The following is a 13,533-nucleotide window of genomic DNA, read 5'->3' on the forward strand; positions in this document are numbered from 1 at the left end:
TTTCAGTGCTGGTGAGGCACAAAAAGTCCACCAAGTAGCAAGAGTTTACAAAGTGGTGTAATGACTGAGGGGCACAGGGCTATTAGCATTATTAGCAGAAGTCTTATTAAGACACCACTTTAAAGAATAGAGCTCAACGTCTTTCATGCAGCAGCTCAGGTTTGTACTGAATGTTTGACAGGCAGATTTTATGTAAATGCTTAGAGAACTTGGAACAATTTATGGTATTTGACTTCACACTGAAGCAATATTCCTCCCCCCTTTTAAAAAATATTAAAAAAAAATAATAAAAAGGATTTAAAAAATCAAGAGTCTTTCTGCATTGTTCAGTAAACCTGTTGGATGAGCTGTGACTCCATAAAGTTTAGAAACTCATTTATTACGTTGGTAGATCAGACACTGCATTTATTCACACAGTGCATCTCTAAAACCTAGCTTTCATTAGAGCTGTGGGGAGGCCCAATCTTTCTCCCTTCACTTGAGAAGGTGAAGCTCAAGAAGATAATTAACCATGAAACAATGAGGAGGCTTGCTGGGTAAGCACTAGTGTGAAAACAGTTACTCCTCACAAAAGAGGGGAAATTAGCTGGCTGGATAAAAAGGGAAGTGTCAGACTGGAAGACTGAAAGGACTGCGAGCATAAGTAGATTGCTCTATGCATCATTAATACCATTTTTTTAACACTCAAACTTCTCTGCTTTCTAAAATTAAGTGCATTTAAATGCTATGTGCTAGAGGAGTTTAATATGCCATTTTAAAATAATTTCTCTTAAACTTTCCATTTTCATGTCTCACCAGTCTCAGTCATCCTTCCCATGGATGAAAAAATGCGCCGCCTTTTAGTCTTGTATTCTTGTTTACAAAGCCAACGTAAACAGAGCATTCTAACAAGATTCAGTTCACTCATTGTACTTTGCAAGCCCATTATTTCACGTTAATACAGATACTTTTATGAACGGAAAGTTTGTTTTGATTTTGCTGTTTCACAGAGTAAAGACTTATGATATGCATTTCCTTTCAAAACTTCCTTCTACTCGAACAGTGTTCCCTGAAGCAGCCACATTTTTGGCAGAAATTCAGTTATACACTATGCCAAAAGAAATAGAATAAACAAACACTGCTTAATGCAGCTGGCTAGGTAATTTACATATTACTGCACACCAAACATGAAGACCTGAATATGGATTAGAGCTACGGCGATGATACAAATGTCTTATATGTAAGGAGAAATGAAATACAGATCATCATTGCTAACCATTTACATTTTATTATTTAATGTATATTATTGTACCACTGACACAGAAATGTATGCACATATTTTAATATTAAACAGATGTATGCATTAGGTTTTCTGTATATTTTATAGGGGGGAAAAAATGTGCTAGAAATATCATGAAAAAATGTTCAGTGGGTATATTTGTCAAAGTTTTCTTCTGGTGAAAGCAGGCTACCTAAATGGTTCCAGCCTAGTCTTTGCAAAACAGCAACAAAGCAGCCCTAAATACCTAAATCCTAAATACCTAAAATCCCCTAGGTGTTCCTTAAAACTTCTTTGCTATACATAAAAATATAGTATAGGCAGACCCCTGAATCTGCAAGCTGATGTACGTTCAAAGGCATCTGTCATTCTGGGTGAGATCAGCAGTTCATTCAGCTGAGTCCATCTCCTGCGGTACTCAGTGCTGAATGTTTATGGAAAAGTCAAAAAAACCCTCAGACACACAGAATGGTACAGAAGCTGCCATTCCAAACTTGAGAAGTCAGCCTGTGGGGACTTTCAGACTTGGAGTTTAATAAGAATTAACTGAAGTCTCCTCCATTACTTTGTCTAATGACTTATTGCGCTAATTCGTAATTACGCCATCCACAACATCCTGTAGGAACAAGTTTCATTTATATTACAGACTACATGAAAACAGTTTTCCTTTCTGATTGTTTTACATCTCCTGCCTGATAATTTCATTTGGTACCTCTTACTTTACCTGTTAAGGAAAAGAATGAATCGTTACCTCTTATTTATTTTCGTGCATTTTTTAAATAGCTTTTTTTTATTGCATTCCTGCCTGCTTAAAGCTGATGCAGCTTCTAGAGCATCCTGTAACATTTAACCATGAAACACTGATTATACATAGACTTAGTGGAGATCCTGCAAAAGCATTTCCATAATAGCTGGAGGATTGGGGCCCTATCATCCAATATGGGAGATCCTTGTGAGGTGGAAACAAGTGCTGTGCAACCTGTCAGACAATAAGGTTTCTTCCTCTCATTCTGAGAACTATTTTGTTTGAGAACTCTTGAATCAAAATATCAGAAAATCAGCTTCAATTATGCTCACGTACCATTCCTTGCAGGACTAGGGTCTCTAGAGCTGCAGTGCAACTTGCCATTAAATTATTTTTAAAATCTCAAGTTTGTGACTTCTGTATTTCCCTTAACTCTAAATTTTTAAACAATGCTGGCCTGGGTCATGATCTTATGATTGGTGGATAGTAGACAGCTAAATAAAACACTGACTTCATCCTATAACCTGAACACAGTGAACCGCAATGAGTTGCTGTCTGCTGAGGACAATCAAATATATGATCCTATACTTACGTGTCTAAATAGGAAGTGACTCCATTTGAAATAAGATCTCTGTCCTTGAAAACAGGAACCTATCTGGTTTCGACTCTTTCTTTTTTAATGCATTATTTTTGCCATTTAGAAGGTGTTTGACAGTTCTTTTAGCATCCACATGCAGTGGAAACATCGGATTTCCAGTTTGTGACTATTACATCTTTTCCTCTTAAACTGATTATTCCTGAAAACTCACTCGAAGATCTTACGCATCTTACAGTTCTAATTAATGTTTCAGGAGCAGGGAATTTCTTTTTACCAAAGCTGTTAAAAATGCTTTACCAACACTGTTTGGACCATTATGCAATTTGTAGCATCAAAAAAAAAAAAGAAGCATTAATAGATTGGCAGATAGTTGGTAGAATATACATCACCACACTATGAAGACCTAAACCTGCTACTGTAGTGCTGTTGACTTTTCTGATTATAAAGTCATAAAGCTTGTATTTCTATTTTTTATAGGATTGAATTTTGCTGTCTCAAAATCTGAATTTTCCTAATTACTTGTTCAGTATTTAGTTTAAAAAAATTGCAGCAAATTGTTACCTGTAAATGCAAAGAAATTAAGAATGATAGATAGACCACCAATGAGGGTCAAGTTCTCTTACCTGTGAGAGACCTGACACTCTGACACTCTTTTCATGATCATACTTTGAATTACAGAGCCATGTGATGAGCTGGCAGTTTTGAAGGCCTCACTGGCATCCTAGTTCTCTTAAGGGTTTGTAAACACCAACCAAGCTTGGGCTTCCTATCATGTTACAAAGCCATGGCAAAACATGACAGCATCTAACCAGAGTGAGGGATGCAGTTAAATAATTTAGAACATTGGTGACGATGCATGGAGTATTTTACCTCTGGATGGTTACCCTATGTATACTGTCAGTTAGTTGCAACAGAAATCTTTGCAGTCTCTGAAAAAGTCCTCTGCAGAAAGATGTAAATGTATTGCTTTTTTTCTTTCCATTATTGTAAAGACCAACTGCTGCAGATGACTACTCAGGAGATTTTCTCAAGAAAACAGGAGAGCATTTCTCTGAATTTTTATTTAAACCAAGTCTGCAACTTTTTTTTACCAAGATCTGCTCCAACAGATGGATTTTACCAGTTTTGCCAGATCAACCAGAATCTGCATACTGCGATGATGGCTGCCATCATGACTATGGCTAGGCACCAAGAAAATTGCAAGAAATAGAGAAGTGTTTGCAAGAATGTGGGGTGTATCACTTACCTGCAATAAAAGTCAAGAAAAATCTAGACCTATGTTCACCATTTATTTTACTTAATTTTAAATCCTACAGGTACTTATTCCATATCACCAATCAGGCATGCAATGCAACTTGGGATCTCAAACCCATGCAGCTCAGTGGTGTACCGTATCACAGACTCTACAGTCAAACGTGCATTCACTTAAAGAAAATGTATTTTAAGGAAGTGCTAAAGTGAGCAGATTTCAGTGTTGAAAGACAAGTAAAACATGATAGCTGACAGAAACAAATACAAGCAATCAAGATTGTACTGCCATGTGCTAAATGAAGAGGTTCAATATGAAACCAAAAATGACTCATGAGAGATAATGAAAAAAGAACAACACTTACTAAAGGTTCAAACATAAGTAATTAAGTAATTGCTTTGTAAGGGAGAGGACATATAACAGGTGTTCAGTATTTTACATGTAATGTGCCCTCCTCAGCCAGTTAACTGTAGTTCAGTACTTTGATCCACTGGACACTTATGATGAACTTCTGAATTACAGTATCACAGTATCACAGTAACTAAGGTTGGAAGAGACCCCAAGGATCATCAAGTCCAACCTGTTCCAACAGACCTCACAACTAGATCATGGCACCAAGTGCCACGTCCAATCTCCCCTTGAACACCTCCAGGGACGGCGACTCCACCACCTCCCTGGGCAGCCCATTCCAATGACGAATGACTCGCTCAGTGAAGAACTTTTTCCTCACCTCGAGTCTAAACCTCCCCTGGCACAACTTGAGACTGTGTCCCCTTGTTCTGGTGCTGGTTGCCTGGGAGAAGAGACCAACCCCCTCCTGTCTACAACCACCCTTCAGGTAGTTGTAGAGGGCAATGAGGTCACCTCTGATCCTTCTCTTCTCCAGGCTAAACAATCCCAGCTCCCTCAGCCTCTCCTCATAGGGCTTGTGCTCAAGGCCTCTCACCAGCCTTGTTGCCCTTCTCTGGACACGTTCAAGTGTCTCGATGTCCTTCCTTTTTGATTTTTAGATATTTGTGACCTTACAGAATAATGACTTATGACCACATAAGAATCTTTTAGAAACAAAATTTTTGTTTAGTGGAGCTATCTAAGAAACAACTGAACAACGACAAAGTAATTTTTTACCCACCAATGAAGGAGTTTTGGGGTTGGTGCTTTTTGTTTGTTTAGGGGTTTCTTGTCTGTTTATTTGTTTTTTAAGCTAAGAATTCAATGACTTGAAAAAATATTTCATCAGTGAATTGAGTATAGAGAACTGAACAGGATACACCATTTCTAGTGTTATTAAAAACTGTTTTCTTTTCCAGAGAGCATCACAGAAACAGGAAAACAGAGAAAAAGGACAGAGATACCAGACTAGAAGCAGTATTTTAAAATAGTTTGGGTTTCAAAGTACATTATAAGGAATGAAACCAAGAGGAAGTTGGAAAAAATCCTAATCAGAGCTTTAAACAGGCTCTTTACTGCCTAAGAAACAAGCCTGTGGAAAAGAAAGAGGTGCCTTTTTTTTTTCTTCTTCTTTAAAGTGAGCTGTCTCACCATTGCAGATTTTCCCAAGTCCTTACAACTCTAATTAAAATGTGGTAATTGGTTATGTTACCTCAATTACCATGATGCATGGACATTTATGCAAAGCGACACCAATTGAATCCCTTGGGTGTTATATCCCAAGGCCATCCCATTTATTGTGGCCTTATTATTTTCAATTATGTGGCTGGATGTACAGCATACTTTCAAGCCAATACAGATGGGGGGTTTGCTGGACATACAGTGTAGTGTACACACGGGATGACTAAGGAGAACAAGAGAAATAAAGATGTGGTGTGGGTTTTTTTTCATGAAGCATAGTAGTGAACTTGGTGATCAGACAAATGAATATCTGAGACTTTTTCAGGACAATGGGAAAATTACAGCACCTTAACTCAAATGGCCTTAGCTCAAAATCTCTGTTTTAAAAGCATGATTAATACTGTCTCTTCAATAATTAGCCCTCTCTGTTGAATAAGAAAAGAGATTGTCTGCTCCATAAAACAGATATGTTTTCCATTCAATGAATAACCAGTCTGGAGAAAAATCAGTTTCTCCAGTCACCAAAAAGGCAAGAATACTGAATTGCAATTTAAGATCTAAAATCCATTGGAAACCACAGCTTTTTCTCTCTCAGCCACAGCAGTGCAACAGTTTTATATACTCCAGTAACAGCAAAACAGTCCTATGAGAAAATTTCCACAGTCACCTCATTGTAGCTTTCTGTACAAAGATGTATCTGGCCTGGACAGGACATCTCCAAACATTTGTAGTGGCTGGACCAATTGAGTGAGGCTTGACATTGCCTATACCACTGGCTGAACAAACATGAAAAAAAATCCCCAAAACAAACCCAAAACATGAAACAACTTCGGTATTCCCACATTGACTTTAGTATGGTAAACTTGTAGGCATGACCATGACTGAGTCTGTCCCAAGTCCTTTTCAATCTGCTCAGTCTTTTCAAGTAGTAATCTACTAGACACTCTAAAGGAGGGGGCATAGTGAGTTAAAGCTTCTCCAACTGTTGATCATGAATTTCAGAAGGCAGCTTTGGGTTTAGCTAAGGATTGTTGCTATTGCTGTTGCAATTGCCAGACAGACTCCTTTTTCTTTTAAGATGACTGCCAGCATGGTCTTGTTAGCAAACTATAAGGTATCAGTGTAATTCTGAAGCTAAAATTTAACTAACGTTATATCAGCAAACTATGGAATGATAAATCTGGGGGAAAAGAATTTACCACAAAAAAAACCCCAGACCACCACCCAAAACCAAAGCCAAACCAAACCGACCAAACAAAAACCCAACCAAAAAACCACAACAACAGACAGATGGGAGAAATAAAAACCTCTTTTCCTAGAAGAGATTAGGACTGCTTCTAGTATCAGAAAAATGTCCTACTGGTTTTCAAAAGTAATCTTTGTGGGGTTTTTCATTGTATGAATAGTTCATGTTTGATTAATATACTGCATTTACCCACATTTTAAGATAACTTATGGGTGTTTGTAATACATGTTAGTATCTTCTTGTTATCTGTAAAATTATGATTCCCACTATTGCAAAAACTGAGCAAAATGACATATTGGTGAAAATCATCAATGAAGACAAACAATTCAAAGAAGCTCCAGAGCCTTTTGTGGTTAATTCAAGTATTCCAGCCCAGATAAGTGGCTGAATATAAAAAGGGGCAGAAGAGGGACAAAGAAAGTTCCCAGTAAACAAAGCAGAGGACAGCAGAAGATGTAAGTGACTCTTGTACTTATATGAGGAAATATAACCATTTGGGTTATCTTATTTACTGTCAGCAAGTCAGATGCCATGAATGAGTCAGATGCTATCAGGGTATAAAAACATCTCATTTGTTTTCATAAATTACAGTATTTTGTGGTCAACCACAAATAAAGACTTGTTACCAAGGGATACTGTTTTTGTGCCAAGACTGGCACACCATCAAATGCAGAGAGATAGGGAAGCAGAAGAAACAGTTCTGGTACCTACCCAAGAAATGACTACACAGGAACTGAGTGAAAAGGAAGGTTAGAAAATGCCAGCTCAGGCCAGAGAAGAAAAAGAAACCTGAATCCTGCAGTGGCTGGGGCATCTTTAAATGAGGAGAACACAGATAGTTTTATCAACACAAGAAACCTGTTGATGCTGTCATACTTCAAATAATTGTATTATTATAAACAAGCTTAGGATGAGAGGTTCCAAAACAAAACACCCCACAGTGGAAAACAGATGAGCATCCCAACAGCTCTAAACAGCTGCCGTTTCTCAGTAGAAAGAGTGATACACCCCCTGCCTGCTGAAAGTCAGCACAGCCCAGCAAATAACTCCAGACTTCCTCGGGCAAAGTTGGAACAAAGCAGCATGCACCTTATGAATTTCCAAGCATCCAACTGTATCAAGCAGGGTGTCACACTCATACCCTCACCATGCCTCAACTCCTGATCAATTGCAATCCCAAGCAGAAACACAGGACTTACTTTGCTCCTGCTGCAAGAGCTATGTCAAGCACTAATTAGCTCACAATGGTTCATAACAGAGTAGCTGAAGGTACGAACAGCAAACTTCTTCCACGGGGCAGCTGCCCGCATACAAAACAAGATTATATACTTTCACTGCAGTAACTTGGACCTCTGTTCAGCGCTCCCTAATCTTTCTTTCTTACAAATGCTACTCGTTTCTGTTCCAAGTTCAAGAGAAGATATGTATTTGCTACCGCAACAAAATGATGAGATTTGTAGATAATCAACTTTATGGTGCTTTATCATTTAAAGAAACACAGTAGAAACCCCATCCAAGCTCTCTGGGCAGCTATAGAAGCAACAGCCTCTAGCAACTAAAATTCAGGATTATGAAACCTGTTTTTTGTTGTGGTTTTGTTTTGTTTTGCTCTAGTTGTTTCATAATACTACGCACACCTGCTTTTTGAAGCCCCAAAATTCACCTGTTTTTTCCTACTGCTGGTTATCTTATTAAACACTTTATGTAGCACTAACCAGAAGCTTACTAAAGCTATTGATGCAATAGTCCTCCAACAGAGTGCTACAAAGATGATTAGGGGACCAAAGCACCTCTTCTTTCAAACAGACCAAATTTTTGAGGGCTTAACTGACTCTCCTCAATTATCTACACTACTTATACTGACATTTGACTACTCCCATATTTATAAAACTAACACTGCCATTTCATCTGCTTTTCAGTGATATCTTCCTTCCATGTTGCCTCATGAGGAGACAATGCCTCTTTCGACTTGTCCTGAAAGCCTATTCAAATCTGTTCCTTCCTCAAGTCCCGCTTCAATCTCAGTACTTAAAGCAAAGCAGTCAATAAACCAAACAGGCCAAGGAGCACTCCTACTTTATACCATTTAATAAAAGCAGGCAAGCAGCAGATTATTATTACCTTCAACAATTCACTTGTCCTCCTCACTAACTCACCACTTCTTGGCCCATTTAAACCAATAGCATTTTCACTCAGGACCTGCTGGTGTTCTGAACAATGTCTTGTACATCTTCATGCTACACTAAACCTGCTAGTGTTCTGAACAATATCTTGTACATCTTCATGCTACACTAACTGAACAAGAGAATTACAGCTTCTGTTATTTTTGTATAGGAACTTTAATGAAAAAAAAAAGCCAAAAGTAGTATTTCTCTATTAGATAATTACTATGAAGAGTGTGTCAAGCATTTTTTTTCCTTTTATTTGCCTGACATAAACCTAAAAAGTTATGCAAACTAATTATATGCTACTTGTTCTCAAATCTCATCAAGGCCTTTCAGTAGATGTACTACATAGGGCTACCACTGCTTTCGATGGGGCAGCAGCGTACAGAGTTCACCATCATGACAGCAGCACAAAACACGCTTAGCCAATTCATCCATTACAATCAATGATGCTACAGTAGGGATTATTTTGTTACCCCTATGGTTTATTGTTTACATGTAGATACTGCTTTGCAATATAGTTTTATGCTGTAGAAAACCTGTCTAATTTATGCCACTTAACGGATGGTTTAAGCGGTGCTATTTTGCCTCTCAGGAACCATTTCCCTGAGATAAAAGTAAATTAATGCTTTTAACTTGCATTCAAATAACACAGAATTGTATATTAATACACATCTACTGCTGAGATGCTAATTAAAACCAGACTTAGTTACACAGAAAGTATTTTTTCTGAAATGTATTTGCAGTCAGTGAAATATGACTCTGGGTCCAGTTCTGTCAGGTACTGAGCAACTTGGCAACAGAAGATTGTTTTCATCACTTGACAGGATCAGTTGTGTGCAAACAGAACATTCATATTGTGATTTCAACTTATTAATTAGTTTTGTCCACAGAATACAATGCTTTGTGAAAAACTAAACCTTCACGTGTAGGCAGTAAAGACTAGGAATGGTATCTTCATAGAATCATAGAATGGTCTAGGTTGGAAGAGACCTCCAAAGGTCATCTAATCCAACCCCCTCTGGAGTAAGCAGTGGCATCCTCAACTAGATCAGGTTGTCCAGGGCCCTGTGAAGCTTGATCTTGAATGTCTCCAAGGATGGGGCCTCAACCACCTCCCTGAGCAACCTGTTTCAGTGTTCCACTACCCTCATGGTAAAGAACTTGTTCCTAACATCCAGTATAAATCTAATCCTCTCTGGTTTGAAGCCATTGCCCCTTGTCCTATCTCTACAGGCCTTTGTAAATAGTCCCTCTCCAGCCTTCTTGTAGGTCTCCTTCAGGTATTGGAATGTAGTTATTAGGTCTCCCTGGAGCCTTCTCTTCTCCAGGCTGAACAACCCCAATTCCCTCAGCCTGTCCTCATAGCAGAGGTGCTCCAACCCCCCGATCATTTTTGTGGCTCTCGTCTGGACCCACTGTGTCAGGTCCATGTCCTTCCTGTATTGAGGGCTCCAGACCTGGATGCAGTACTCTGTGTAAGGACTCCCCAGAGAGTCAGTCTTCAGTCAGAAGAAAACATTCTGAGATTAAAGTGTTTGTCTTGCACTGAAAAAGTGTCTTTTCATGAAGAATGAAAGCACATAAGATCTTTTTACATAAAACATCACTCACCGAGTCTTCTTCCAATTTCTTCTGCAGCCTCATTTGCCACTGGACAGCTTGCATGACAATGGCTTCCCACCTCCTTTCAAGGTTCACAATTATCAACTGCATGGACTGGTGATCTGCATTTAGGTTGCAGGTCTCCTGATCATCCAGAAGGTGCTGGCATAATCGCAGCACAGAGGCTACCCCACGACGTCTCTGTTTGATCTCAGAGCATAGAGACTGCAGGAGAGACAAACAACAGATGTCAGCGTGGAATACTTTGCAAATTAAAGTATTAACTATTCTCTGATTACTAATGGTGCCCAATCTCTGTCTTACAATGTTATTCTATCTTTTTTTCAGCTCTTCCTAAATTCCTATACTTAACGTCAAAGTTTAGTGGTTGTTTTTCTTTTTCAGGTAAACACAGTCTTAATAGCACAGAAGGAGCAAAGTTACTTTCAGTCTTCTTCAAACAAATGCCATACATAGCTGACTGTCTCACTAATGTTCAAATTTTATGGTGAGGGATGTTCTATTCTTTCTTTTTTTTTTTTTTTCCTGTCAGCTGGGACACATCTGAAATAAGTTAGTCTGACAGTAATCAGCTTCAGAAAATCTTCAGGAAAAAAACAGGGGGGGGGTGAGGGAGAGGGGGTGGGAATTGTAGTCATACAATAAGAATATATATATCTTTTTTTAGGAAAAAAAGAAAAAGCCCAAACCCAATAGAAATTATGGGTCTTGGCTACCCTATTGGAGGAGAAAGCTTAAGGAGAAAATCCAGTATAAAATTCTTCACAGATTATTATTTTTTTTTTAATCATAAAACATTTCCAGGGCAGTTCCATATTCAAGTAAATGTAGGAACACTGTGGTAACTGTAGCCTTCTTAAAGATGAGCAATTCACTGCATTTATTTCATCATAGTGATTCCCATGCTACCAAGAATGCAGACAATCGCTAAGCTCTAGTATTGCTGAATATTGATGGGAGCCAGGGCGTGTTGGTTCTGTGCCAGAAACCCAAGTAACTACACTGAGAATCTCATTGAACAGCAATATAAATAATGCATCCTACATGCCAAAACTAAAGAGAGATCTACCACCCAGAAGCAGTTAATGGCATGGGGTGCTTTTGAGAATGGTTTTATCCACAATCACACTCTACTGTCATTCAATACCAAATCAGGGTTTTATTAACTCATACTGCATTTTAATCATCATAGCTAGGAAGCTGGGGGTGCAGAAGGCACAAACACATCTGAGGATGACTGCTTCAGCCCAGCTTCTGAGATGCTATACTTCTACAGCATTGCATGGTTCAAGTATTCCACTATTACCATAGGCCTGTGCTACTTCCGAATTCAACAGGACCGTGCTTCACACGTGGGAGCTTTCCACATAATTTAAGTTGTAACTTGCCAACATCTGTTTCCCTCTGTGGGATGCCAGAGATGAAAGTGCATGACCCTATGAGAAAATCTGAACTATCATCTTTTTTTCTGAAGACAGGGTATTTGCCTTTAAGATTCCAGTTAATCATGATAAGCAAACAAACCCAGCCACGGGATCTCTCAAAGCTCTTCACAAGTGTTAACTTATAAAAAATGATGACCTGCCCTCCTGAATTTTATTAACAAACCAATAATATAATTTAGAAAGTAAATTCAAGTTCCAGATTTTCATATCACATGTTTTCTTTAAAAATTGGAATTTATGTTAAGAAATGTTGATTCTCAACGGACTATTTTGCTGCTGGAATCAGAGAATCATAGAATGGCTTAGGTTGGACAGGACCTTACAGATCATCTACTCCAACCTCCCTGCCATGGGCAGAGACACCTCTCAACTAGACTTGGCTGCTTCATCCAACCTGGCCTTCAACATCCCCAGGGAGGAGGCATCCACAACCTCCCTCTCTAACCTCTTCCAGAGTGCCACCACCTTCGTACTGAAGATCTTCCCAAGAACCAGCCTAAAGCTTCTCTCCTTCATCTTAAAACCATTCCCCCTTGTCCTGTTGCTAGATGCCCTTATGAAAGGTCCCTTTCCAGCCTTCCTGTAGGATTCCTTCAGGTATTGGAAGGCATCTCTAAGGTCCCCCCAGAGTCTCCTCTTCTCTAGGCTGAACAACCCCAGCTCCCTCAGCCTATCCTCACAGCAGAGGTGTTGCGGCCCTTGGGTCATCTTTGTGGCCCTTCTCGGGACTCTTCTAGCAGCTCTGTGGCCTTCTTACGATGGGGGCACCAGAACTGGACACTGTGTTCCAGGTTGGGTCTTGCAAGAGGGGCAGAATCACCTCTCTCGCCCTGCTGCCCACACTCCTCTTGATGCAGCCTAGGACAAGATTTGCCTTCTGGGCTGCATGAGCACTCCAGGCTCATGTAACAATAAACTGAAAGTCTTAGGCAAAACACTGATACAGACATTTGAAAATATACATCTTTTCTTTGCCTATGGATAGCATGCAAGTGATTTTTTTTTTCTTTTTTTTTATTCAAAGCCTTCAAGAGAAACGATGATTAAACCAACAAACATAACTGAATTACTAATCTACTTTCACTGGCACCATTGGCCTGTTCTAACAGTTAACAGATTGCTTATTAATCAACAAGGGTAAACAAGACAATGCAATCTCATTTAAAGCAGAAGTTTTAATGCTGGGAAGTATTTGTGTTCAAAATGTTAATCTAGATAAGGCTTCATTAGAAGACATCTTAAAATGATTAAGTACGTTCCATCGTAACACACAGCGAGCAGCATTATTAGCAGGTGGACATTTCATACAGATGTTCCACTTATTGATGTAATGCATTCTATAGCTATTCAAATTACCCTAACTCTGTAATAGCTGGAATTCTATTACTTCCATAATGAGAGAACCCTGTACATTTAATATTTCTGAATTTTAAAGGAGGTGAATGACAAATTCCCAAACCACTATTTATGGCAAAATATGACCAGGAATTTTATTATTCAATTCATACCAGAGCTGCATTTTCACTTAGGTTTCCTGAACTTGCCCTTATTTATTTTCCTAGAGTTCATTACTAGTTTCCTTCAGAGTTCTTGATGTAACACCACGGCTGGCACATTTCCTTCTTGATG

At 38.9% G+C, this 13,533-nt stretch overlaps 1 protein-coding gene across 2 annotated transcripts in view; it reads right to left on the reverse strand.

Annotated features, from left to right (window-relative positions):
• AKAP6 (A-kinase anchoring protein 6) overlaps nt 1–13,533 on the reverse strand; it is a 281,842-nt gene that overhangs the window by 19,024 nt on the left and 249,285 nt on the right. For both annotated transcript variants that reach the window (XM_054162087.1, XM_054162088.1), the window contains exon 12: nt 10,448–10,663. In XM_054162087.1, coding sequence (XP_054018062.1) covers nt 10,448–10,663 — 216 coding nt within the window. The remainder of the gene's footprint in view (nt 1–10,447; nt 10,664–13,533) is intronic.

This window comes from Dryobates pubescens, chromosome 5 (genome assembly GCF_014839835.1).
Source record: "Dryobates pubescens isolate bDryPub1 chromosome 5, bDryPub1.pri, whole genome shotgun sequence".
NCBI classification, from domain to species: domain Eukaryota; kingdom Metazoa; phylum Chordata; class Aves; order Piciformes; family Picidae; genus Dryobates; species Dryobates pubescens.